This window comes from Rattus norvegicus, chromosome 6 (assembly GCF_036323735.1).
Source record: "Rattus norvegicus strain BN/NHsdMcwi chromosome 6, GRCr8, whole genome shotgun sequence".
Lineage (NCBI taxonomy): Eukaryota > Metazoa > Chordata > Mammalia > Rodentia > Muridae > Rattus > Rattus norvegicus.
Window position 1 is genome coordinate 29,806,891 of NC_086024.1, and position 27,448 is coordinate 29,834,338.

General features: G+C 49.4%; 1 protein-coding gene and 1 long non-coding RNA gene across 7 annotated transcripts in view; one reads left to right on the plus strand and one right to left on the minus strand.

Annotated features, from left to right (window-relative positions):
* Positions 1–236: 236 nt before the first annotated feature.
* The window catches only part of Plb1 (phospholipase B1), a 138,481-nt gene continuing 111,269 nt past the window's right edge, over positions 237–27,448 (minus strand). For 5 of the 6 annotated variants that reach the window (XM_063261536.1, XM_039111764.2, XM_039111760.1 and 2 more), the window contains 14 exons: positions 25,020–25,080; positions 24,508–24,566; positions 22,266–22,333; positions 21,709–21,752; positions 21,378–21,477; positions 16,784–16,835; positions 15,793–15,873; positions 14,640–14,705; positions 14,151–14,245; positions 12,687–12,765; positions 11,534–11,638; positions 10,949–11,044; positions 3,890–3,964; positions 237–2,766 (listed from right to left, as the gene is read on the minus strand). In XM_063261536.1, coding sequence (XP_063117606.1) covers positions 2,602–2,766; positions 3,890–3,964; positions 10,949–11,044; positions 11,534–11,638; positions 12,687–12,765; positions 14,151–14,245; positions 14,640–14,705; positions 15,793–15,873; positions 16,784–16,835; positions 21,378–21,477; positions 21,709–21,752; positions 22,266–22,333; positions 24,508–24,566; positions 25,020–25,080 — 1,146 coding nt within the window. In that variant the 3' untranslated portion in view covers positions 237–2,601. The remainder of the gene's footprint in view (positions 2,767–3,889; positions 3,965–10,948; positions 11,045–11,533; positions 11,639–12,686; positions 12,766–14,150; positions 14,246–14,639; positions 14,706–15,792; positions 15,874–16,783; positions 16,836–21,377; positions 21,478–21,708; positions 21,753–22,265; positions 22,334–24,507; positions 24,567–25,019; positions 25,081–27,448) is intronic. The other variant, NM_138898.2, reaches the window with a different exon arrangement.
* Positions 6,028–11,261, plus strand: LOC120103485 (uncharacterized). Its single transcript, XR_005505728.2, has 4 exons — positions 6,028–6,166; positions 7,424–7,579; positions 8,207–8,300; positions 10,171–11,261. It is a non-coding gene; the product is annotated as an uncharacterized LOC120103485 (long non-coding RNA).

Below are 27,448 nucleotides of genomic sequence, written 5' to 3' on the forward strand. Positions count from 1 at the left end.
ACATCTGAGTCTCACTTACTAGAATAGTTTAGTTTTGCCTATGAAAGGATTAGCTACAAATCTTACTCCAAAGTTAATTTTTAAAATCACCGTGGGTCTCCCTGCACCTGTGGACTGTCAGCTGATACAGTCCACTAAGGTAGTGGGAGCAGAGACTTAGTCGGGGTGGGGGTGGGATGGGAGTGGTTCGGAAGCCCTGTGAGTACATAAGTGAATGAACACACCAGGACCACTTGTCAGTTGGCAAATCAACTTTACTTAGGGTGACTGAAGGTTTATAAAGTTTGGGGGCGGTGGGCTGAAGGTAAAGACATCCAGGATGGTCAAAGGTCATTGGCTGGAGGTTCAGGGTACCTGGAAGGCCTCATTAGCATAGAGAAGCATTTCAGGAGCCTCAGGTGCTGGCTGAACAGGTTTTATCAGGAGAAAGAAACTGATCCTGTAAACTAATTGACATCCTCAGGTAGAGGCCAGCATGGGAGCTTAGAATTCCCCAGACAAGGGTAGGGAAGGAAAAACTCTGTTAACGAAGGGAGTCTCCCATTATGCGGCAAGCCCCAGAAGGCCATGTGGCCAATGGTAGACTTTGACCTTAATTAGCAGTTTCCCCACAAATCACAGATTAGTAGTCAGGTGAGTTCTCCTGCCCAGGGGAATGGTAGAGCTGTCATTATGTTAGTCATGTCCTACTTTCTAGATTTTTTTTTTATATAAACTAGATTTCATTTGCAGTTGGGTTCAATTCATGACCATTTTCTTCTGGAGGTTATTCTTGTAAGGTGGGTTAATGTTCCACTGTGTAAGGAAAACATAACCAAGCCAATTCCCTCTTCCCTCGATCTTAGTTTCTTTCTCTGTGCGAAGTGGGTGATACAGGAAGGGGTGGTTTCGTTATTCTGTACGAGAGTGCCTGTGTGTCCTGATGCTGGGGCTAGCCTGATGTCAATGTCCTTTTCTTTCTTCCCCCTCCTCTTCCTCACCATATCTTTCTTCAAGGTCGAATGTAGCCCAGGCTGTCTTCAAATCACTAACTTAGCCAAGATAACCTTGAGATTCTGACTCCCCTGTCTGTTATTGCCATCACATAGATGTGTGCCATCATGTCTGGCTCATATGGTGCTGGGGATTCAAGCCAGGGCTTCACTTGTGCTGGGCAAGTGCTGTGTGTCGAGTGACAGTCCAAGACCTCAACCTTCATTAGAACGTTTTCATTTGAATCTTTCTTCCACTATCATTTACAGTCCCTAGAGGCAGTCTGATACTGCCACCATCATACCCCCAGACCCTTGCTAACCCCTTGCCTTTTCCAAAGTGGTCCTCCACCCTTATAACCCAGACCAGGCACTCCCTTTTCTCTACCTACATGGAATTATCAGTCTTAGTGGCTCTGTTTCCCTTGGACCTCTAATAAGATCATATCTTCATCTTTCAGAGCTCAATTGGCCTTCCAAAAGCCTTGATGAAGGATTTTTGACTAAGTTTAATCCACCTTAATCTTTCCTTTATGAATTTAAAAGCCTCTATGGGTGGATAACAGAGTGTAGCTTCCCTGGAAACTACTGGCTTTGTTCATGATGTGGCTTTGCATATAGTCCTGTGTTGGGGATTGATTCTAATGCTTAGTCTTAATTCAGCTCCCCGAATCACATTGGAATCTCCGTGTTCAGACACTGAGGGTCCCTAATTGGTTTTTGATTGATCAATAATGAGCCAATAGCCAATGGCTGGGCAGGGAGACAGAGGCGGGACTTTTAGGATTCCTGGGGGGAAAAATGCAGAGGAGAGAAGGGCAGAATTGCCATGACAGGGAAGCAGAGAGATCAGACCTAAGATCCCCCCTGGCAAGTATGAGTGAGGGAAGTGGCCCCAGGGTTCACTCCTCCAATTGGGTCTGGGGTAGCAAAGATAAAAGAATAGATTTAGAAAGTGTTAACTCAGGAATACCAGAGGGGAGTACGTGCTCTCCATAAGGAGGTCAGAAATGGCCCAGCCATTGAGCAAGTTCAGGCTTATTCAATATAAAGGTTGTGGTTGCGTGTCTTTCATTCATGAATCCAGAGCTCCTGGGCAGGTGCGGAGACTGGCTTCCACCCAAGGGGAACTCAGAGCAGCTTAACAGTCCACCACTACAGTCCTAACTGTTTACCTAAAGGACATGGCACACCTCCAGTGCATACAGGCTCTGCACCCCTCATCCAGTGTATTAGATTGTGCGTCTTTTGAGTAGTTGCATATATGTATATGTATATCATGTTTCTATATATGTAGTTGAGATGCCCTGAGGATGGAACCCACGTCTAATGATGCGACCCACTTCTGTTTCAAATAGACCAACAACTACAGATGGTCTGCAGGTAACTCCACAAAGTGTTTCAACAGAAGCCCAGAAGAACATGGATACTGAGTGTAGCCACTCTTTCTTATTTATCTTTCCAAAAGAAGATGGTGAACTCCCAAGAGAGAAAGGCACGCAGTCCCCATCCCTGAGATTACGTAATTGCTGTCTGGTACCAAGGGTCAATCTCTGAGCTTCTCCTCTGAAACAGCATCCTGGGTCAACTCAAGGTCCACACTTGTATTTGGAAAAGTCTCCTCCTCCTTCTATTGGACGAGTCTCACAGTTCTCCACAACATCATTCCAAGGATGCCAACTACCAGGCCACCTACTGCAGCCACTGGCACTGCCCAGTAGAGTGTATTGGAGTTTTCTTTAGCCTTGTCTAGAAGAATCTGACTGTTCCGGACAGTGTAGAGGAAAGGGTTTTCCTGGGGGAGGAGGCAAGAGGGTCAGAGATTAAGGGCTCTATTCACCCATCCATCAGCCCAAGTCCTGTCTCTACAAGAGTACAATGACCTCACGCATCTCCCTAGTGTGTCCTTGTGGAACTTTCTTCATCCAGTGTGTGAACCTTCTGATGAGCGTGGTTCTGTCTAATGATCAACACCTAGCTATAACCTCTCATTGGTTCCTGGCCAGCATTTCCTTTCAAATGTGATTTTGAAAGGTGGGGGAGCTGGTAAGCTATTGTTGGAAAAGCTTTGGGGTGCATCTGCGCCTGCCTTCTTGGAGCCTTCTGTTCTCAGTAAACAAACACTGAGCACAGCTGCATGGCCCTGAGGAGATCTGATGAGCACCCGAGGACCGAGGTAGGATATCCTCACATTGCCCAGGAATAAGGTACAGGACCATGTTAAAAAGGAGAGGGGTGCAGAGAGAAGGGTGAGCTCAACAGAGGGGTATGTCTAGAGGCAGGAACAGCAGAAGATGACAAGATGAGAGAGGGGCCCAGGGAGTAAGGGACCAATATGGAGTCAAAGCCAGTAGTGAACAAAAGCGAAACTTTTGTTGTGGTGGGACTCATCTGGAAAATGAGTCCATTTGCCTAGGGTGTGTAGTAGTAGCAGGAGGCAGGTGTCCCCCTTGGGCAGTGGTGACCAGATAAGGATCCCAGCATCCTTGACAAGACTGGAGTAACTTTCCAGGACAGTCATTCAGTGCCTAGAAACAAGTGGAGGATGAGGAGGAAGCAGAAGAGGAGAGCTGGAGGGACAGGTAGGCATCCAGGGAGAAAGGACAGGAGCACGGACTCTGGGAGCAGATGGTGTCTTCATAATCACCTCCCCTCCCTGAGCTCCTAGTGTAGGGCTCGGCACCACAAGATGCTCGACTCTTCTGAAGTAGCGAGTAGTTTAGCTAATACTCTCAAGACCACCTTCCAGCATGACTCCTCTCTGCCACTGGAGTTGTCGACTACTCCCAGCCCTATTCTGTGTCGGTCACACAGGACAGTTATGATGCATCGAGCATAGTATGATAAAGTCCTGCCCCCCCACCTCCACCCTATCCAGTCAACTTAGGTTACCAGATAGGGTACCCATGTTCACTCACAGGCGAGGGACACTTGAGTTTGGTCCGGTTGTATGTGAAGTTATTGGAGGTTGTCTTCTTGCCCACTGGTTCCAGCTGAAAAAGAGAAAAAGGACACCTTGACTGTGTGGGAAAGTTGGGAGCTGGCATACTCTCTGGGAAGGGTACATTCAGGCCAGCAACCTATTGAGATCCACCACACAGCTCTGGCCAGAGCTGGAGCTGTCCTTTGACTCATGGGACACGAGCTGTCGGAACACGGTAGAACTCCTGAGTTGATGCCTCTGAATTTACCCAGAAGGACATCAAGGCCTCAGGAAAGAACAGTCAGCCCACACTGAATCTCTTGAAGGGCTGGGACTGGAATGCCCCGTTGCCTCTCCACTTGTGGGTGGCCGTGATTGCAGACAATATATCTGCGATGTTATAAAATGGTGATCATATTTACCAACTTGTCCAAGTGTGTGCAGCTAGCTAGTCAGTTTCAGGAGCACTTTGAAAGCATATTGGTTACCATGGCATTCTTACTACTACACTTGGCTTGTCAACTCTGAAGAAACTGGAATCTTACTGGAGCTGCTCTCTGGGTTGTCAAGCAGAGGAAAACATTTACTAGAACTATCCCAGGGAACAGCTGTGGTTTGGCGGGGTGCTGCTCAATGCTTCCACAGCAGACCGAGGAGCAGGAAGCTGCTATACCCCCCAACCCAGCAACTTTAGGTACTCGAACTTGTGCCCCGAGGGGGAGAAAAGATCTGGCATTCATCCCCTGTACAGTTTGCTTCTGGTCTTTTCCTGGCCTCCAAGCCTTGATGATGGAGGAAGTAGACTCTTCCCTGTGTTGGTGGCAGACCTGGGCCGTGATATCACTGCCTGCTGTCCAAATACCCTCCACACCCATTTCTGAGGAACTTAGAGGAGGTGGATAGCTCTGAGCTTGGGAGGGATGCCTTCCCCGGGGCAGCCGGATGGCTGGTATTAACAGTGGTAGGGTTTTTAGGACACGCATCTTAGGGCTTTCCGAGAAACGATGATGTGGAAGCCGTGTATGAACTGGGATGGGTTCTAGATGGAGATCTGCTTCTGCTTTCTTACAGCCAAGGAAACACAACTGTGCTCTGGCAAACAGAGCCACTAGGGACAGAATAGAGGCTAAAGGTCAGGCTGGCTGTTTCCCAGGGATGCTCCAGGGACCGGGTTCGGTAAACCTATCCATGTCTTCTTCCTGTTGGTTCCCATCAGAGTGCATCCACTTCATTTTCCCGTCCTTCACCTGCCCCAGTTTCCCTCCACCTCCTTGGCTTTGGTGACCTCTTTTGCAGTCAGCTGTAACCTGTAATCACCGTCCCTTACCTGCTGCCCCTTGGTGCTTGGCCCCATGCTCCCCACTGCCTGCTCCTCCCCTAGGGCACTCGGCTACTTCCGTGGTTTGGGGTACTACATTGGTACTGATGTCTCCTTTCTGTTGTGGTTGTCAAGTCTCACCCATTCGAGCGCCAGGCTCTTACGTGTGCCAGACTCCATGCCTCTTTATGGGTATCCATGAGGCAGTCATTACTTCCCATGTCTGACATAGAATGCAACTTCCATTCCAAACAGAATGCCGTCTGACCATCGCTTTGGTGTCAGGAGCCCCTCCCTAGTCACCTCCCTCAGCCAGTTTGAAACACATCCCAAGTGACCACAGCTCTCCTCTCAGGGCTGTCACCAGGGCTGGTCCCAGCCACATCCCACTCATTCAATCTCACCTCTTGGATCTTTGATTCCAGCCATGTCTGCACAGTGGCTGGAGGACCAAGGGGAACATGTCCGCCCCTTGTTTAAAACAGCTAAGAACATGGTCCTTGCTTGTCTTTCTGACCTCGGTCCCTGATTTTGGAGTATCCCATGGGCCTGTGTGTTCCTCAGAAGCCTCAAGTCCGTTCCTGACTCCATGCCACATGGGTCTTATTTCTTCTCCCTGGAACACTGTGGCCCAGAAATCTGCCTGCCTGGCAACCTCTTGGCATTCAGTTCACATGCCATCCATGAGGCTGCTTCTCCCTCACCACTACCCTCCGTCCCACCTCCCTGCTTTACAGCTTGTAAAGTCCCATGTAGTCGGTTGTATGTGACCTTGTGTTGACCTGTCTAACTTGTGTATCATCTGTCTCTTCCCGGCCACACTATTTATACTCCATGAGAGCAGAGGCGTCCTTTATTCTGTTGTTAAGTTTCTGGCACCAGGACTGGTACCTACCACGTACTGAAGTTGTTTGATGAATGGATAGAGAAATACAAGTCGGCAGGACTGGAATGGTGAGAAGGGAAAAGGCATGGAGCAGCCCCAGAGAGGGGGAGTTGTTTTTCTAGAACAAACCTTTCTTAACACAGGCACTGTGGGATACCAATGATGCAGCCCACCTTAGCACTAGGCAAGGTGCCACAGAGCAGAGAGTACTGGCCTTGCTGGGGAGGTAACAGGCCAGTGGTAGTTGGTCTCTTGAGTGTATAGAGTAGCCAAGGTAAAAGGACAGTAGTGCATGGGCTGGACAGGGATTGCCAAACTGCAAGCACGGTGGCCAGAGAAAGGAACTAGGGCCAAGTCCTATGGCAACAGTGTCTAACCTGTCTCCTTTCTTTGGAAGGTGAAAGATGGGGACCCTGGAAGACTGAAGGCAAAGGATGATTTAGTCAGATTCTCTTTCATACAGATTGTTCTGCTGCTCTGTGGAAAACAGATCTAAGGCAGTAGTTCATAAACCCTGTCTGTTAAAATCATCTGTAACTCCAGACCATTCATAAGGGTACATGACTTTAATCCCAGTAATCAGGCGTGCCTCTGTCAGTTCTAGACCAGTGTGGTTTATATGGCCAGTCAGGGTATATAGTGGGATCCTGTCTCAAAAGAAAGAGAAGAACACCAAGTCTAATACCTACCCTAGACAAATTTATCTATTTGTCAATTATATATGTACACACACACACACACACACACACACACACACACACACACACACACAATGTATGTCTTTGTGCGACTGCCTGTGCTGGATAGGTTTTTGTCAACTTGACGCATGCCTCTGAGAAGAGGGAACCATAATTGGGAAAATGCCTCCATGCGACAGAACTGTAGGAAGCCTATGGGGCATTTTCTTGGGGATTAATGTGGGAGGACCTGGCCCATTGTGGACAGTGTCCCTCTCAGGCAAGTGGTCCTGGATGATGTAAGAAAGTAGGCTGAGCAAGCCAGTAAGCAGCATCCCTCTATGGCCTCTGCTTCAGGCTCCTGCTTGAGTTCATACTCTCACTTCCTACACTGATGAACCGTGCAGGGAAACTGAAAGGTGAGAGAAACCCTTTTCTCTCCAAGTTGCTCTTGAATATGGCATTTTGTAGCAGCAAAAGAAACCTAACTAAGACACTGTGTGACATAGCTGGGAACTGAAGTTGGGAGCTCTACGAGAGCAGTATGCACTTTTAAGCTATGACACGATGTCTCTCCACTCACTGCTGTACTTTAAAAGCACTATTTGTAGAAGCTAACAGAGGCAAACAATAAGTATTCATGCGCAGATCGTTTGGTAAAGAGAACATACCAGCAGGGTATCAAGAACTAGAACATGACCAATACTCAGAAGAGCTCCTCCTGCACCTTCCGCACCTAAAGAGAAACCATCATGAAAGACGACGCTGACTTTCAATGCCTTACGTTAGCTACGTGCCTTTAAGGTAGGTGAGTGTGCGTGCGTGTGTGCACGTATATGCTGCACGTATGCATATGCTGCTGAGGTTTACTTCTTATTCTTGGTGTATGAAAATACCCTGGCTTATGGATGTACAACAGTTTGTTGGTGGACATCTGTGAAATTCCCAGCTTGAAGTTAACGATGGGTGTGGTGCTGCTATGAAAATTGTAGTATGTATCTTTTTAGTGGACTCTTCTTTCTAGGAGAATATTGCTGGGCCTCAGGAAACACAGGTTCAGCATCGTTAGATACACGAGAGCGTGCCAAAATGGTTGTAAACACTCATTATATTAAGTCACCAGAGGATGGGCTGGGGAGATGGCTCAGCCATTAAAGGCTCCAGAGGATTCTCATATGAGCAGTGCTGGGAACTGTTATACAGGGGGTGTGAGTCTGGGGGCAGGGATGCTAAGTAGGAGGAGATGTGACCACTATTGGTGTGGGGTTGGCAGATAAGGGCTCCTGGGTAGCAGTGGTAGAACTCAAAGAGAGAAACGGCTCCTGGTCTTGACCTTTGCACAGGTCTCTAGAGAAGAACTGTGGTTTATGGAGCCAGGAGACACAAAAGATACGGTGACAGTGACTTAACGTGCATCTGTTGCTCCTTTAGAGTTTCCTGGGGACATCAGCCAAAGCTGCAGACACTACGTCATGGGAATCTAACTGTGAGACACAAATTCACTGGCTGTACGTGTGTTTATCAGGTTGGTGTTATGGTTGGGCCACCAGAGGAAGACTTGGAAAACTGGACTCTTGTTTCTGTGGTGCCACTGATGGGCCGTGTGAGGCTAGGCAAACTGTGCCATGTCTCTTGTTCTTAGCTACAAAGTGCTCTGGCTTGATGACCTCTCAGATCTGTTCCAGCTCTAACAGTCTATTTTGTATTTGCTGTGACTCTAGGGTAGGCGTTCCAGTAAGAAGACGATTGGAGAGCTCGCAGGATGCTAGAGCTGTGTGTCTGAGATGGTTTGGGATGAAACATGGGACTCTGTAATTACTCCCTTAAATTATACAGGACAAGGGTGTGGTTTTAGGTTTCTGTTTTTTTAGTTTAGTTTTTTTTTTTTTTAATTTGGGGTATGGCTGGAAAACCACAGTTGTCTTGTGTTCCAGTGTTTTAGCTTTTGTTTTTACATCTAAACCCCTTCTGCCTGACCTTATGGAACAAAACTCTCTTGCCGGGGTAAAGAAAGACTGACTGTCTGCTTCAGAAAAGACAAGAACCTTACATCAGAGACCAATGGGCCTGAGCATTTATCTGGCTATTGAGACTCAGGAGACCCTGGAGAGGCCCAGCTAAAAGCAGAAGTAACTTGACGGAAAAGCTTAGGGAGGCAAGAGCAAGAACTTTGTCTTTCCTGGCTCTTAATGTGGATCCCCCCTAAGATCTTTGGGGGGATGCAAGACAGGAAATAGATTTCCATTCTGTGGAGGGATGTTTAAAGAGACAGGCTGTGACAGAGTCACTGGAGGACGGCTGTCCTTCAAGCCAAAGAAACAGAACTAGTTCTAGGAATTACAGTCTATAAATGCCAGGCTGAGAGTGCTGGCCATTGGGAGATTGAGGCAGAAGCATCAAATGCTCAAAGCCTGCCTACACTTCATAGAGAGGTGAAGGCCAGACACAGCAGCCTGCAATACGCTGCTTTTAAAAGAAAAGTAAACAGAGTCCTGTGGCTACAGATCAGTGACAGAGAACTTACCTCATATGTGTGATACTCTAGGTTCCATACTCAGTAAGAAAACAATAACACACACACACACACACACACACACACACACACACACACACACACACACCAAAGCCAGATACAGTTATAATTCTGGCATTCGGAAGGCAGTTTTGAAATCATCAGGCTAGCCTGGGCTACAAGAACCAAGAAAGTCAAGATAAACCAAGGAGACAGGTGGAGGGAAACTCAAAGATATTTTGATGTCAGTTTAGAATCCTGTGCAGGAAGAATATGATGAAGTTTTAATGCTGTGCAGATGGGTGACGTCATTGGGAGGGGAGCTGAGCCTGCAGGTGAACAGGCGTATATGTCACTTTGGATGCTACAGAGGGGGTGGCGATGTAGCTAAGAAGAAAGTCATTGTCTCGAGTCAGCTGAGGAAAGCGTCAGGCAGCATGGGGTTGCTGACAGGTGTGGGAATATTTGCCCAACGGTGATTGGCACAGACACCCTAGGCCTGAAACTGCAAAAAAGACCAGAGATGTCGACGGTTTGGTCACCAAGGGAAACATGCAGGCCAGGTGAGTTGTAATAGAGCCTAGATCAAGGACCGTGAAAGCACTTCATTTGCTGAGGCAGATGACATAGGGATCAGGGTCACTAGGCAAGACCTAAGACAGCTGTCCCTGTGCACCCAGAGCTTCACGCTCACTCCTAAGGTTCTCTCCTCCGGTGGAAAGGACTGGAATAGGTTTCCACAGGTGAGAACAGGCTGTGTGGATGCTGCCTGTAGCAACACTAGTTGGAGATGTTGAGACGGGCTGCCGAAAGGGTAATGGGGCTGACATTCGTCTCGACTGATTTTTGTGCTGACTTTGTATTCTGTATCGTTACTCCACAGACGCTGATGCAGGTGAACAGTGACACTTTGTCCAAGGATGCACAACTGCTACTCTCGTCCAGTCTTATTCAGTCTGATTGCAAAGCTATTCTCTTCACAATTCTTGGGAGGCTGTGATAAGTGTGCAAATGTGTGTATATGTACACACCCCCTTTAAAAGGCACGTATACATGGGGTGCACATATAAGTACAAGAGCTTGCAGCCAAGCCTGATGGCCTGAGTTTGGGGCCCAGCGACCACGTGGTTGAAGAGAAGCGACTCCCACGAAAGTTGTTCTGACCTCCACATCTATACTGTGTATTATTATACACAATAAGCAAATCTAATGTCTTAAAATGTTTTCACATCAAGGGGTGGGGTAGAGAGATAGCAACTTGCCATCCAAGTCTGAACTTGATCTCTGGAACCCACAGTGGAAGGGGAGAACTGATACCTGAATTTGTCCTCTGATCTCCATATATTCCCACACTCAGATATAATAAAGATCTATGTCAGGGGCTGAGCAGATGGCTCCGAAGGGAAGAGCGTGCTGGCCATTCATACTAAGCATGAGGTCATGAATTCAAAGTCCTGGAATCCATGGAAACAAACAAACACCAGTACGGTTGTGTGTGGAACCCCAGCACTGCAGGGGGTAGGCAGAGATGATGAAGTAGCCAAGCCAACGTGGGCCCTGGCACATGTACGCCAGCATTAGCGGCGGAGTTTTAGGGAGAAAGAAGCCAGAGCAGCGGTTTGTCCTCTTGTGGGACTGAGCCAATATCCACGCCCACTTACCATGTTGTTCCAGAGGGCAATGGCCATCTCAGCATGCCCACGGACTGAGAAGTGGAAACAGTCTTCAGAGAAGAAAGTGAGGTCGAGGCCCCCACGCTGTGACCGAGACAAGGAGGTTAACATCTGGACTCAGCTGCCAGCCTTCCCGCCCAGTGGGGACACAGCAGGTCCCCTTTCATCCTTTGGATCCTGTTTCAACCTGCTTCAGACACTGGTGGGAATCCCCACCACCACCACCTGGGGTTTTGAGTTTTGTTTTGTTTTGTTTTTAAGAAAACATGAATTATAGCATCCGTAGTTCTACCCTGTCCTGAAAATGACACTATGATAATTTTAGGAAGATCTCCATTCTGGAGTGGGAGGTGACTTGGGACACGCACGGGGTAGGAGAGTGGGGTGGAGGGGGTTGGGGGGGTTGGTCATTATTATTCTATTGTTTCTAAAAATGTCTAAGTTCTAATCTCACACACACGCGCATGCACGCACAATGGAAAGGAAAGCTCTACCTTTGGGAGGCTTCCTGGAGGAAGGTATTAAAAAACGAGTGCTACATTCATAAGCTTCCTGGGAACAGCTGCAGCTCACCTCATCCAGTGGGACAAAGGTATTCCGGAAGAAAGGCTGGACAGTGACTGCAAAGTCCTCACGCTGCATGTACCGATGCCAGTAGGAGAGCTCCGAGAGGGCACTCTGCGGATGGAGAGGCTGCTCAGTCCAACTGGCATGGCTAGACAGGGTCTACTTTGGCTGCTGCGGGTTGGCTGTGCAGGAGTGGACTCACCGTAGACTAAAGGGACTTCAGGGAGTACACTGGCCCCCACAGGGATTCATCCTGCTTGTAATGAACCACTGTATCTTACTGCCCTGTGCTGACAATGGGATCAGAGTCAGGGGGTCTCTGGCTGGAGAAGTTCTCCATCCCCGGGTTTCATTAGTTTTATCCTAAGAGGCTAAGTCTAAGCCACTGATGTTGAATTGGCCACGGGCCTGGCTGCCCTCACTGCATGGTATAGTCAGTGAGGCCTAGCTCACACGAGGAGGATCTCATCAGTTATTCAAAAATGCCCAAGAGTTTAGGATGACAGGGATAGAGCGCCCATGGGTTTTGGACTTAAGTACTAAAACATGGAATATTAAAGGATTAAACTCAATATACTCATAGTAAGGACCTCACGATTCACCTGAGAAACCTAGATAACTTGTCAGGTTCAGACCTCACTTGCTCTGGGAAGGTTGTTGAGGTGAAGAGGGCATGGGGGCAGGGGGAGCTTCTAAGAGGAAGATCACTTGCCCCATTAAAAGGAATTAGCTTGCAACTAGGCTCTGGGTGGGCTTGTCCCAAAGCAAACATTGGTAGCACTGAGATGCCGGAGTGTTAGGGGAGTAGACAGAGGCGGAGGAAGTAAATGTCAGTAGAACTAATTAGTAGGACTTCCTCTTTCTGAGGGGAAGGCAGCGGAAGCCAGGTACAGTGACCCTTCCTCTCAGGAAGGTTAGAGGTTAGCAGTGCCCTGCTGTGTGGCATCTACTCTGAAGGCTGGGTTTCTCCCAACTGCCCTCTTGGGATCTGCATACCATCTTACCCCAGGTAAATACTCTGAGGGATAGGATCTCCTTTTAGGGAGCCACTTGCTCTTAGCCAAGCCCGATGGAGCACACAAGTTCTGAGTCCTCACTTTGGGAGCCCAACATGGACTCCCATTAGGAGCACCCGGGAGGAAGAGAGGTCAAGACTCACCTGGAGGTTCCCGTTGACTTTCTTCAGCTCCTGCATTGCCATGAGGTTTTGAGAGCGTTTAAGGCAACTGCAGTTTTTCCTATAAGACAAGAAATCTTGTCTGGAAGGTACCTTGGCCCTGTCACACTTTCCTGTGTTTCTGTTCACACAGCGCAGTCTGTGCTGCTAAATGGAGGTGGGCGGGGCTTGACACACAAGTACGCCTGCGACACTTGGGTCCAAGTCACAAAGCCCTAACTCAGGAATGTGGTTGAAAAGGTGTGCCACGGTTGGGACGGTAAATGTTCCCTAAAATCTCAAGTGTAGACTGAAGGCTTGGTCCCGAGCTTTGGCACCGTTAGTGGGTGGAGCCTAATTGAAGGAAGTAGTCACGGGAGTCACACTTGCTCTCCCACCGGCTTTGCTTTCTAGCCTCTGTGAAGTGACTGGCTGCGTCCCCCCACATTTTCCCACCCAGAACAGTCTTGTCAAAGAGCCAAGAGACCACGGACTGAAAAGGGAAGCCCACAACCAAAATTCCCCTATTTCCATAGACCGACACAAGATAAATCGTTTCCAGTTGGAAGGGTTAGAGCCTGAAGCAAGGTCTCTTTCCTCATGTGTAGACCCTCCTCTGTGATGACTGTGTCCCAACTCTGAGGGAAGGCCCGGGTGGAGTTCTGGCAGGACTCTGCCTCTGGACTCCTCCCCACAGTCCTGAAGCTTCTCACCACTGAGCACTGGGGAGTTTCCTTGGGGTCCACAGAGTGAAGACAATTGGACGGCCCGAGATGCCCTTGACAAGGTGAAATGTGATACCAACATCTATGGAATCGGAGGGGCTTTCCTTGCTAACCATGGCCATTCCACCTGGGGACCTGATTCCTTAGCCACCTTTAACGGGACATTTGTCATCAGATAGGACTTCTCAGTCACAGCTGTAGAAACAGAGTCCCTGAGGCCCCCAGAGGTAGCAAACGTCTGTCCTTCCCACAGTAATTCCTTCCCATTAGAACCTCCGACCCCTGTTTTTGAGGATGGGATAAAAGCTACGTAGCCTGATCTAGCCCCATACATAACCTTCCTGGTGATGTTGCTCTTAGGGAGGGTTTATTCCTATTTTTATAGGCAAGTACCCAGAGGTGCAGAGACACTGTAGGTTCAGGTCCAATTGTCCCTCAATAGCAGAGCCAGGATTTTAGGGAAACCCAAGGTGTCCTTGGAGCTCATTGTCCTCTGCAGAGAGTAGACTTGCCAGAGTGGACTTTAGAGTCAGAAGTGCTGGGGAGTCTTCTAGGTCATTTGGTGCGCCTCGTTTTATAGAAAAGGAAGCTACCATCCAGGGAAGGGAGTAGGTAGGCATGTGGTTCTCCAGGCATATCCAAGTGTGTTCTAAGTCCCTGGCTTCTAGCCCTGCCCACACTTTTCCTCCTAGTGTGCCTATGAAACCCTGCCTACCCCGGCAGCCTTGCCCTGCACACTTACTGGACAGCCAACGGCATGGCACATTTCCCGCCCTGGTCGTGGAGCAGACCGGACAGCTCCATGACTTCCACCACGTTGATGAAAACCCTGGGAAGCTGCAGGAGGCAGAGGGGTGGGGTTCATGAGTTTGAGGACAGTCTTCAATGTGACCTCACCCTCCCCGTCACTACCACAGAAGAAATGGATACCCTGGGAGGGGCCTGCGTGATTGCATGGACTCTTCCTAGCGTTTCTCTTTGTTAGGAGGAAGAGCTGAGACCCAAAGAAGTCCCAGAGCTAATAAAAACCACAGTGTTGCCTTCAAACCCAGGCTAGGTGGCTCCAGCAGGAGTTCTCTGCCGTGCCACTGTCCAGCTTCAGAGCCGGTCAAAAGCTGTTTTGCCGAGAATCGAATGCAACTTGCCTAGAAGCACCCAAGGTGGTGCTCCACACACGTCAGTAGTGCGAGAGCAGGGGCCAGGGAGCAGACTGATCACTACCCATTCCTACCTCCTCATAGAAGATGTCCAAGGCATGCTGGATGTACTTGACATACTCCCTGGTTGAGTAGTTCTCCTGTATAGGGAGAAGGAGAGAGACTCTCTTTGGCTTTTTACACTGGAAGGAAGAATTAGGGGATGAATTGGGTGACTGCTGTCCCTAAGAGCCTGCCTTCTTGCATTCCTCAGACTTGGCCTGAGGGACCTGGCGGTGTCCTTTTTCAAAGATATACACCCTCAGGAAGAGAGATAAAACTGTACATGAGGGGCAGGTGAGCTGGAACTCAGAGAGGCGTTTCCCCACACCGTGTATCCCCAGGGAGCTCTGGGTATCTTCTGGTTTCCAATGATCCTACAATGCAAGACCCAGCACGATTGAAAGCTCCAGGGGCGAGGTCCTATGGGCACCCCTGAACCCCAGTTCTTAACGGTAAGGGAAAGGACTGAGGGAAGGTTCTAGAACAGCTGAGCTTGCATGGGGGAAGATAGTGACGCCGGGCTCTTGATGGTTATTCTCTGAGAGCCACAAGGAGCTACGAGCTGCCTGCCACCCCAATGTGTCAAACATTCTACCACCTCTTCAGAGTCCTGGCAGCTGCCTCTTCCTGGCAAAATAAAATACAGGATGTCCCCAGCTTAGAACAAGATGTATTCTGAAAGGCACAGGTTCCAAACGCTTGTGAGTCTGGACATGTTTCCCCACAGAGACACATCAGGAATGGGGTCAGCTCCCAGGCCAGCTGGCTGTGGTTGGTTGCTTAGATTATCATGGCCCTGAAGGGCAACAAGGACACTCTGTGTGGTTCTCTTTTCTCCAACTCCATTTCGAAGATAGGATTGCCTCCCCCTCCAAGAGAGGGCAGACTCCAAGCAGGCACAAGACACAAAACCACTAGCCATCTACCCACCAGAAAGCTCCATCTGTATGTCCCAAAGAGGCCACCACCTCAGTGTCTGAAGACTGGATCCTTCTAGACCTGTCTTCTGAGTTGGGAAACCACTTAGGAAAGCTAAACCAGAGGCTGCCTGGGTAGAATCAAGCGCCTGGAGCCCAGGCTAGTCTGGCATTCAGACATGAAGGACATGAGTCAGAGCCCAGGATGAGGAGGATGGGGCCAACAACTTCATTCTCAGGTCCTCAGTGAGGCTTGTCAGGGGCTTACCGGATCCTCACAGTAAAGACACAGGTCGTTGTTCCCGATGAGGAGTGTAATCAGCTTCCAGTCTTCCTGTATGTTGATTGTCTGAGGGGACAGGTCCTGGGTTTAAGATCTGGGAACAGTTGCTGGTGACCCTAGTCATGCTACCTAGTCAGTCAGCTTCTCAGATATTGTCATGTTTTCTGTGTCACACAAACTATGAGGTCTGGCCTACTCCACGATCCCCTGAAATGATGGGCATGCCCCTGTAAGAAGCGCGCGTGCGTGTGTGTGTGTGTGTGTGTGTGTGTGTGTGTGTGTGTGTGTGTGTGTGTTCTGCTCACACATAGAAGACAGGCTACTTTCTGCCCCCCTCACTCCCCTGAAATCCTCTTAAGGAGCTAGAGTGGGTACGTTCCACATTTCCCCAAGGTCATGAAAGGCCTCGTGGATTATCGTGCTCCTCCAATGTGCTCTGAGGTGTTCAAAGGGGTCTGTGTCAAAAGATAGAACTTAAAGACAAGGTCAGGGCTTTTAGGACCTGGATTCATAGAGGGAGAACCCAGTGGGTTCAGCATAGTAGGGTAGGTCCAGGACGGCCCTGGAGCTGTGGTTCCCTGCTCCTTGTCTGCCATAAATGGAGTCCCTCCAGTAGCTGGAGTCCACAGCACAAGAACACAGCGTTAGAAAAAAGTACAAGTGAGAGTCTGAGGGCTTGGGGAGAGAGAAGAGGGGAGGCCTGGAATGGGAGGCCTATTTTTAGAACCTGCTATTTATGGAAGGCGGCTCTGGGAGGCCAGCTCTGGGATGAAGGCCCCAGGCCTATGATCTTGGCCAACTCCCCATTCTACCTTGCTCTCCTGCAGCCCGCCCCAGGGCAGGGTGCTTGCAGGCAGTGTTCCGTGAACTCCCTTGAAGACCAACTGAAGGCAAGCTGTGGGGGCCCTGGAGGGGTTCATCAGGGCCTGTGACTCCCCAGTTAAGGGAGGAACGCCTTTAGGGGGTCTGTACTCACAGGGGTGCTTTTCATCTTCTTCACCAGGGCCTGAGCCTGGGCCGGCATGTCCCTAGGGAGAAGGGAGAAAAAGATTTCAGACTCGCTCAGGGTGGAGAGAGACCCTAAGCTGGACTCCAGAAATGCTAACTCCGTGAAAGTCATTCTGCGTCAGTCTTTGGGAAGCTGCTCGGGCCTTTTCTCATCAGGGAGCTGCTGGGGTTACACTGATCCAGACCCTGATGCCCACAGGGCAGAATGGGGGACTTTGACACTATTGTTTTCCCCCTCTGTCCCAACAAGACTGGAGAGACAGTATGGGCAGGACTGGGTCTTCCTTCTCCCCGTAGTTTGTTGTAAATTAAAGGTATGCTATTAGGTTCCAGAGACTCAATTATGAATGGAGTAGTATACAGCAATGAAAAGGAATAAAGCATTGTTATTCTCAGTAGGGATGGACCTGAGAGAGCTCTGTTGTGAGTGACAGGCCTGTTCACTGCATGATAGCAGTGATAGCCTCATGGGAACACAGGTGTCAAGACTCATCAAACTGTATTCTTCTGAATATCCGTGGTTCATTGTGGGTCAATATAGTTCAATGAAGCCAATTCCTTAAAAAGACATGAACAGGGTTGGGTGTGGTAGAGCACACCTGCAATCCCAGGACTTGGGATACAGAGGCAGGAGAACTGGGAGTTGAGAGCCAGCCTTGGCTACATAGTAAATTATAGGTCAACTTGGGCTACCTGAGACCCTGTCTCAAAACAACAAAATTGAGAAGTCAGGTGAGGAAAGGACACATGGCCAACATGAGGAGCTAACACAAGATGGTTACAGTCTGTGGGCGGGCACTGAGCAGCATGCATGGTGCCATCCCTGACCCTCACATGGAGAACTTACCCAGGATTGTAGTGATAGGTGCATAGAGGTTATAAAGTAAAGGCACCCACAGATATGCTGTAACATTTAATAGGCCCAAGGCAGCCTCCAGGGCATTCATAGTGATGGGCCTCTAAGGTTCTCTTGGGAGGTGGGGTACCTCTTCCACCCCCTCACTCCCCCATTCCCCCTGCAAGCTTCTTCCTGTCCCTCAGGCTCCCCCTCTCCATGTTCTTTTCCTGTGTCCGCAGTCTCATCTCCCCATCCCCACAGGCCCAGGGCCTCTCCTCGCAGCTGTTTCCACAGCTCTGTGAGTCCACACAGGTCCCAGGCTGGAGACAGGAGCCCCTGATATTCTCCTGCCTTCCTAAGCACTCGATGGGCCAGGACCGGGTGATCCCAGTCTCTGGTGTTGCCGTGAGCAACATGGCCTTCTTGCAGAGTTAGCCGCTCTTTGTCTAGCCCCCTGACAGAGTCATTCTTTCAGAGTACAGGGCTTACACCTTTTGAGTCTGTGATCTCTTAGTAACTCAGAGAGTGAATCAGTTTTCCTTGCTGATTAACAGAAGGGAAATTAGCTGTTGAGCAAAACTGTGAAACTAAATATCCCAATAATAGCAAACTTTTGTACGTGTGTAGATTGCACACGTCCTAAATTCTTTCTAAAGCTTGTTTATCTTCCTGAATCCTATGTCAGCTCTGAGAGACCAGGTACTATGATTAACCTCATATTGGAGGAGAAAACCAAGACTCAGAGATGCTAAGCAACTTACTTGGCCAAGGTCACATAGCCAGCAGGTTTGAGGAAGGCGTTAAACACAGAAGATCTGACCTCTGTGTACCTAGTGTGTATATGGGTGCTGGGGATTCAAACTCGGGTCCTTCTGTTCTCTCCTCCCCACCCTTTCTAGGTGAACTCACACTTATCAATGCTGAAAAATGACAGAGTAGACATAAGGAAAAAAGAACAATTCTCAAACCTTACTGAAGCCAATGGCTTCCCTTTGCTTCCCCTGACCCTGGTCACTTGGTGTCAATGATGCCTCCTATCACTGCCCCTGCTCGGGCAGAGGTGCTAGGCAGGGAAGGGAAGGGAAGGGAAGGGAAGGGAAGGGAAGGGAAGGGAAGGGAAGGGAAGGGAAGGGAAGGGAAGGGAAGGGAAGGTAGGACCCTGGAGAGAGATGGCTCAGCAGGCAAAGTGCTCGTTCTGTAAGCAGGAGGACCTGGATGTAAATCCCCAGTGCCCATGTAGAAGCCAGGCACAGCAGCGCACCCCTGTAATCTCCTAGGAGGTAGAGATGGTGCACCCCTGAAAATCACTAACCAGCTAACTAGCCGTATCAGTGAGCTCCCGGCTCAGAGGGAAACTGCGTCTCAAAATACAAAGTGGGGAGGACAGTGAGTTGGTTCAGTGAGGGAAAGTGCTGGTTACATGCAAGCCTGAAAACGGAGTCTGAGTCCTGGAAGCCATGATGGAAGGAGAGAACTGGCTTCTCAAAGATGACCATGCACCTCCCATGTACACACACACACACACACACACACACACACACACACACACACACACACACAGAGTAAATCTTTGAAAAGAAAATTGAATGGTGATGAGCTATTGATTGGAATATGAGTGTCTTCTGGCCTCCACGGGTAAGAGCACATGTGTGCACACATACCTGAATGCACACACCCACACATGTCGATACCCCTCCCCACCTAAGAGAGGGGAGAAGGGGAGAAGGGAGGAGTAGAAGCATGGACAGACTGAGGAGCCTGTGATCAAAGTCCGAGCTCCATGCATATGACGGTCACTGGGTGGAGGAGGAGTGGGAGCACTGACAGACTGAGGAGCCTGTGATCAAAGTCCGAGCTCCATGCATATGACGGTCACTGGGTGGAGGAGGAGTGGGAGCACTGACAGACTGAGGAGCCTGTGATCAAAGTCCGAGCTCCATGCATATGACAGTCACTGGGTGGAGGAGGAGTGGGAGCACTGATAGACTGAGGAGCCTGGTGATCAAAGCCCGAGCTCCATGCATATGACGGTCACTGGGTGGAGGAGGAGTGGGAGCACTGACAGACTGAGGAGCCTGGTGATCAAAGTCCGAGCTCCATGCATATGACAGTCACTGGGTGGAGGAGGAGTGGGAGCATTAATAGACTGAGGAGCCTGGTGATCAAAGTCTGGGCTCCATGCACATGACAGTCACTGGGTGGAGGAGGAGTGGGAGCACTGACAGACTGAGGAGCCTGGTGATCAAAGTCCGAGCTCCATGCATATGACGGTCACTGGGTGGAGGAGGAGTGGGAGCACTGACAGACTGAGGAGCCTGGTGATCAAAGCCCGAGCTCCATGCATATGACGGTCACTGGGTGGAGGAGGAGTGGGAGCACTGACAGACTGAGGAGCCTGGTGATCAAAGTCCGAGCTCCATGCATATGACAGTCACTGGGTGGAGGAGGAGTGGGAGCACTGACAGACTGAGGAGCCTGGTGATCAAAGTCCGAGCTCCATGCATATGACAGTCACTGGGTGGAGGAGGAGTGGGAGCACTGACAGACTGAGGAGCCTGGTGATCAAAGCCTGGGCTCCATGCATATGACAGTCACTGGGTGGAGGAGGAGTGGGAGCACTGACAGACTGAGGAGCCTGGTGATCAAAGTCCGAGCTCCATGCATATGACAGTCACTGGGTGGAGGAGGAGTGGGAGCACTGACAGACTGAGGAGCCTGTGATCAAAGTCCGAGCTCCATGCATATGACAGTCACTGGGTGGAGAAGGAGTGGGAGCACTGACAGACTGGGGAGCCTGGTGATCAAAGCCTGGGCTCCATGCTCAGGACAGTAATCCCAGCAGTCACTAGGTGATAAAATGGCCCAGTGTTTTGTAGACAAATAAGTCCTTCCTCATGTGACAGCGAGGAGCTATCAATGCTTCTGTGGCATGGAGATTCATGCCGAGCCCCGGGCCCTGGTTAGTCTTCCAAAAGGAATGTTCTCTGTAAGCAGAGTGAGTCAAGCCTGTGCTGTCTCCCTGGTGACAGGAACGCAGCAGCAATCCTTCTGCAAAGCAAATACCCAGCACACTCTGCGTGCTCTGCTCTGTGCAGGAAGTCAGTGAACCCAGTCAGGCATTTCAGCTTTCATTACCTGGGTTCCTGTCAACAACAGAGAGCCCAGAGCAAACAACCACGGCCATGCTATGTGAGGGCCCTGACATCCAACTTTCCATCGTCCAATACAGTTTTGTTTTGTTTTCGTTTTTTTTTTTTTTCCCAAGTCAAGGATATGAGACAAAACAGGGACGCGCAGAGGAAGCAAATGAGTGCTAGGAACCACTCTGCATGCGTGACTCAATGTCTCTGAGAAACAGGAGGTAGAACTGGAGTCAGCAGGGACAGAGGCTGTCTGTGTAGAAGTAGATGGGCTCCTCTTGCCTCTTTAGCAGTGCAGTGGCCAGGACTACATTCAGGAATGGTCTGATCTAGGTCTTTCCCTCATAACTTTCTAGGTGACTCGGCTCTTCAAGAAACACTCTAGCCACAAAGCCACATCATAATACCTGTGCCCAAGGGCATGAGGACTACGGAGACAATTCGCAGGGAAGGTGTAATGCAGGCCCAGCACTCAGGGATGCTCTGGGTATCTAGGTTATGACCCAGCTGGGTCCTAGACACTGTTTCCCTTGCCACTCCTGAATCCCACCTTAATCTCTTTGCTGGTCCCCACATCAACTCACTGAGCTCTGGCGCCTTCTTCTGCCACATTTAATCCTGCCGTGTTCTCCAGGGTACCGGTGGAGAATCCAAGGATGGAAGGGTTGAACTTCTTCAGGATGTCTTCAGAGAGGGACGAAGCAGAGAGCACAGGTGAAAGGAACTGAGGTGGGCATTTAGTTTGGAGGCACTGGTGTGTGGTGCGGTGCAGGGGGTTGGGGGGTGGGGAGGTCCTTATCTTCCTGGGCTGGCTGAAGACAGCGCCCTCTTTCCCCTACTCTAGGCAGAAGCCCTTAGCCTCAGTGAGGGCTATGATGGTTGTGGTACTAGGAAATTTTGGTGTGGGCTACTCACTGGGCAGTGTGGTATGGGTCTCCAACGTTCCATCTCCTCCAATGCTGAGGAAGAGAAAGTAACTGTCAATCAAAGTTGTACTGACCTGCTGCCTCCTGAGCTGTCAGGCCAGAGGGGATCCTACCCTTGAGGCATTTCTCCTTCTACCCTTAGGGCTAACACAAGCATCCCCCCCACCTCCACTCCCACCTCCACCCCCAGCCCCACCCCCCACCCCAGTCTCCTTGGATATCAGAGTTGGGCCATGGGGACCTAGGCCTACCCCGGAGCAGGTGGTGGGGAACCCACTTTCTATCTTCCTTCCTTTGTTTGTTTGTTTGTTTTGAGACATTTATTTATTTATTTATTTTTGTTTTCTTTGTTTTGTTTCTGTTTTTAAAGTAGCCCTGGCTATCCTGGAACTCACCGTGCATATCAAGCTGGCCTTGAACTCACAGAGATCTGCCTGCCTCTGCCTCCCAAGTGCTGGGTTTAAAGGTGTGTGCTACCAGTGCCTGGCTTCTTATACCTCTTTAGGGGACTATTATCTGCAGAGAGTGAGCCAAGAGCACCCTTACCTCCAAGACAGCCCCCTCCAGGGGGTGTCTAGACTGCTGGACTCACTTGGTCGAGCTCCGGTGGCTGTCTGTGAATAACAAAGAGAAGCTTTGAAAAGGTTTCCCTGTGGTGATGCAGCCTCGTGGTGTAGCTGGTCCTGAGATTAGCGTTTGCTAGGGAAGGTTCCACTCTTCTCTACATCTACTCTCTTCTCTGCTGTCTGCCTTCCTCCCAGACTCTCACTCGGTTCCGCCGATCCCTTCCAACATGCTCCCCCAGCCCCAGTGAGGTCCTTTAATTTGTTCCTCATACCCTTGGAGACATTCACATGCCTGCAACGGACAACACTGCATCCCGTCTGACCTCATAGGTGCCACATGCTCCCTTCCTGCCATCAGGACTGCCTTGCCTTCTACACTTCTTTCTACCATTTGCCCCTGACTCTGATACTTCTACACATCTGTCTTACCTTCACCATCTAAAGCAAAACACTGTCTCCAGCATGGGCACCGTAATCCAGCATCGGCTTTCTGTTCCTCTGTTCGCCTCCCACTTTTTTTTGTTTTTCAAGACAGGGTTTCTCTGGGTAGCCCTCGCTGTCCTGGAGCTCACTGTGTAGACCAGACTGGCCTTGAGCTCAGAGCTCTGCCTGCCTCTGCTTGCCAGCGCTGGAATTAAAGGCGCGAGCCACCATCTCCTGGCATTTGCATTTCATTTGCATTTCATTTGCATTCATTTGCATTTCATTTGCATTCCATGCGAAGCCTCAGATGCAGGCCTGTCGCTGAGTCCAAAGCCTGGAGGCCTTGAGGTGCTCTGCTCTGCCATTGCCCTCCCCTTCCTTCTCCCTTCCTGGACTGTTGGACCTCCTCCTCCCCAGCCCTCGACCTCTAGTCTATTCTCTCCTACCTCTGACCACACCTCTCCCTGCTGTCCCCTCCAACTCTGGGTCAAAGCCAAGCCCCTCCCCATCGTGGACTCTGTCAGACTCTGCAGCCACCTCCCCTTTTTGCTTCGTCTTTTTAAATTTCTTTTCTATGAAGATTTCTGAAGTTGCCATCTTTTATTTTTCTTAATAAATAATACAAAAGAAGCATTCTACCTTTGAAATTTACCAAAGTAACATGTGTTCACCATAACCAGTTAAACAGAGATTTAAAAAACAAACAAACAAACAAACAAACAAAAGAACAACTTAATCTTACCATGGGAGTCTTTCCCCAAAGCTTGGGGTACAACTCAGCTAATAGGGTACTTGCCTGGTGCGCACGGGTTCTCAGTGCTGGGTTCGGTGATATATACCCATAATCCAGAGATGGAAGCAAAAGGGTTGGGAGTTTCAGGAAGTCTGAGGCTAGCCTGGGCCACTTGAGATCTTCTCTCAAATTAAACAATATCACCTCAGTTGGGCCTAGTAGCTCATGCATGTAGTACCAGCACTTGGAGGAACTAAGGCTTGCTATGAGTTTGAGGCTAGCCTGGGCTACAGGGCAAGCTGGAGGCAGTCAGGACTATTTATTGAGACCCCCAACTCACAAAACAAAATGGAATGAATCACGGTCCCGACAGTCTCCTCCTTGTATTACATCATCTTTCCCCTGCATCCATGCATATGCCCTACCAGGGTGAAGTCATGGTTGATCCGGCCTGGGTCAACCCTTCTCTACTTTCCCATGTCCACAGTACAATTAAAATGCCATCATTTCCACGTGGGGCGGTTTTGTTTCCGCAGGAATGGACATGAATTGTGAAAGCACCACATGTCACCTATTCACTCACGAGTCTCCTCCCTGGAAGCTTCTTGCTGTCTTAGCCAGAGGGCTATGACAGTTCCACTCTTCCTTTTAGAGTCACTGACAGAGCATGGTGCACACAGCAGTAGCTACACAGCAGACTAATGTAACTGTGCCAGGACTGGGCTGGGTTTCCCTCTGTCCCTGAGGAGCAAATGCTTCTATGTGGGGGGGAGGGGCTCTGGGCGATGTGTAGATAAGACCTATTGTTCTTTAGGACTGGGTTGGTGGTGTTGCATTCAGGCAAGTTTGGACATGCGCATAATACTGACAATGTTAGGGAGCAGTGGTGAAGGTAGAGGGAGACTTTGCGCATAGGGCGAAGTTCAAGTAGGGCGAAGGAAGGGGGACTGGGATACAGGACTCCCTTGCTGGACCTCAATGTATCCTTGGTGCTGAAGCAGAGCTGACTCTGCACAGCCAGGCTAAACTCTGTGGAGCCCATGCTGGCCCATGGTTTAGTACTCACCGTCAGAAAGTCACCCATTGCTGCCACCACCTTGATGTCTGATGGTCGGAGCTCATGAACTAGGAGAGATAGACAGGCAAGAGGAGAGCTGGATGTTGGCCTGTTACACTGAGTCTGCCCTAGCCCACAGGGTTCATGCTGCCTGCCTCTTTTCGCTCAGAACACTAAGGCTCTGAGTAGCATGGGCTTGATAGCTACCACCCAGTACCCTCCAGGTGGTCCGGCAGGGCTTCAGTGTGGGTCACAGGGAATAAGCAGCCAGGACCATATCGGGCTGTACTTGTCTCACCAATCAAGGAGGCTCAAGGAGCTGTGTTGAAACTTTAAAGACACAAAAGTCCCCTCAGTAATGTAGGAGCTCAGCAGTAACTCAGAGCAGCTTCTTGGGACCTCTGAGCAACTCGCTGTGCCATGTGCTGGAATCAGCAAGGGTCACTCAATGCTCCAGGTGCGCCTACAGGTCTGCTACCCAACGTGGGATTCAGTGTAGGAGGTGTGGTGGTCCCACTTACCTGAGGTGGGTACCTTGCTGGAAGGACTCTGCTCTGTGCACAGGAAGTCACTGCCCCAATTCTAAGTCAGGGAAAAGAAAAAGGCCATCACTCACAAGTAGGCAAGGTGCACCTAGGAAGAGTCAGCCAAGGACCCTAGAAGTACGTACACCCCTGGGGCAGCTCACAGAGGGATAGGAATACTTATTGGTAGGTGTGGAAGAAGGAAATCAGGGAGAAGAGGGCTTCTGTTTACACACATACACACACACACACACACACACACACACACACACACACACACACACACCCTTTCCCTTCCTGACCTATCTACATTTGAATGAAGCCAGAAGCTACAAAGGAGAGAAAACAGTGAATTCTTGCAGAAAGTAGCCCTGAAAGGACATGGTTTTTTTTACACATCTAACAGGAGAGACTCTACATGTCTAATATGAGATGTTTTCTATGTCTCACATGCGTGCTTTGGTGGGTGTTATTAATGTTAAGCTGATTGACATTAATTATGATGCTGGAGTCTAAACAACCATCCGTTAAAATATTTTTAGAAAAACGCCGAAGTTGTGTAATTGCTAAGCTCCTCGCTGAGGCACAGCTTTGCTACAGACTGTGTTTTCCCTGTGCCTATTTAACCTGAGCCATCAGTCCCTGTACAGAAATGAGTGCCTGCCACCCTGGACATGTTAGTCAACTGCCCTTGTCTCTAATACAGAGTGGATTCTCCAGGTGCCAGGGGAGTGGGTGTGTGTGTGTGGTGGGGGGTGGTAAAGTATACAGAAATGGCAACCCAAGGAACCTGTGGAGAACTGACTTTCCCCAGTGGCAGCAGTGCCTCCCCACAATGGTTTGATTGATTTTCTCAGAGTGTGAGCGACTGCCTCCAAAAGGTCACCTGAAGTCAGGCCTTCTTAAAGCAACCCTACCGAGCAACCGAGGAGAAACTGTCAATCAAAACACACTTTCGCTTTGAAGGGGAGGGAGTGCAAACTGTCAAAGCACAACTCTCACCTCAAAGGGATTAGGAGTTAATTGTTCAGCCACAGTACGCCCCCACCCCCCCCCCAAAAAAAAAGGAAGAGAAAAGAAAAAAAGAGTGAGCATGGCCCAGGGGCGTAGATTTTGGTTGCCCCAAATAAAATGTTCAATGAAGAAGTGGTTCTGTGAAGTTTTTATAGTCACAGAACAAAAGAAATACATCAATGAAAACATTAGATACTTGGGCTATGGTAAAGGAAGAAAATGTCCCCTCAGATGCTACCTGATGACATTTTTAGCTTTTGGGTTGATGGAAGCTGGTGATCTGCTTAGCTAATGTGGATTTTTTTTTTTTAAGTCTTCCCTATTAACCACAAGGATTTTGGTTGAGCATAGAATTAGAAAAGGAATAGCTACTAAGAGGACTAAAGATAGCAGGAAATAGTTGTCTCTGGTTCTGCAACATTCTAACTCTCTACATTCCTGAAATTCTGATCATTCAACCTTGAAGAATGTTTAACATAAGTGTGGCTTTGCTGTGTGTGTGGTGTGTGTGTGTGTGTGTGTGTGTGTGTGTGTGTGTGTGTGTGTGTGAGTGGTGGTGGTGGGGCTTTAAATAATCTCTTAAACATTTGCTTCATCTAGTAGATTAGTTTATTCCATGGGCCTACTCAGCAGATCACAGTGATGTTACCAGGCTGTTTAGATGGTTCATGGGAGTTAAGAAAAGAAAAAAAGAAAAACAGGCAGATGGGAAAGTTGCACTTGGGAAATGTGAGTCTGAAAAAGAAAGTTCTAGAGTCACCGGTGTCATAGAAATCTCTAATAGTCGAGCATGTTCTATTGGGGTTGACTTATACAGACTGGACCTGTCACAAAGGAAAGGACATTGTGCTGTAACCTTAACAGAGACTTCCCAAGGTACTGCCATCTTGCTGCAGGTACACTACAAGTAGGTGCAGAGTAACGCCTTATAACAAAGGTAGTGTTGATGTTACCTACTTTAAGGAACAATTTATCAATACAAGCACATACCCTTTTTAAAGCTGGCGAACAGCGGAAGGAAAGATCCCTGAGACTGAAGAACAGGTCCAAACCCACCCTGCTCACTACTGCCCATCCCCCACTCAGCATGGTGGCTGTCCCTCTTGGATTCCACAAGGAGAAGGGAAATAAACAAATGAATGCCAGGTTGACAAGACTTTTTAGGTCACACAGGAATTTGGTCACTGGTTCAAGCAGGACATCCTTTGGGTTCCTAGAGGGGACAGCTCCCAGCCACACTGCTGCAATGGTCTGGATGTCACTTGACAGCCCCTTGGCACCTCCACAGAGGCTACTCTCCGAGCTTCAGTTGGCTTATGAAAGATCTTTTTTCTAGGTGTGGTAGTTCCCACCTCTAATCCCAGCATTTAGGGGGCTGAGGCAGAAGGATCACTATGCATTAATTAGAACAC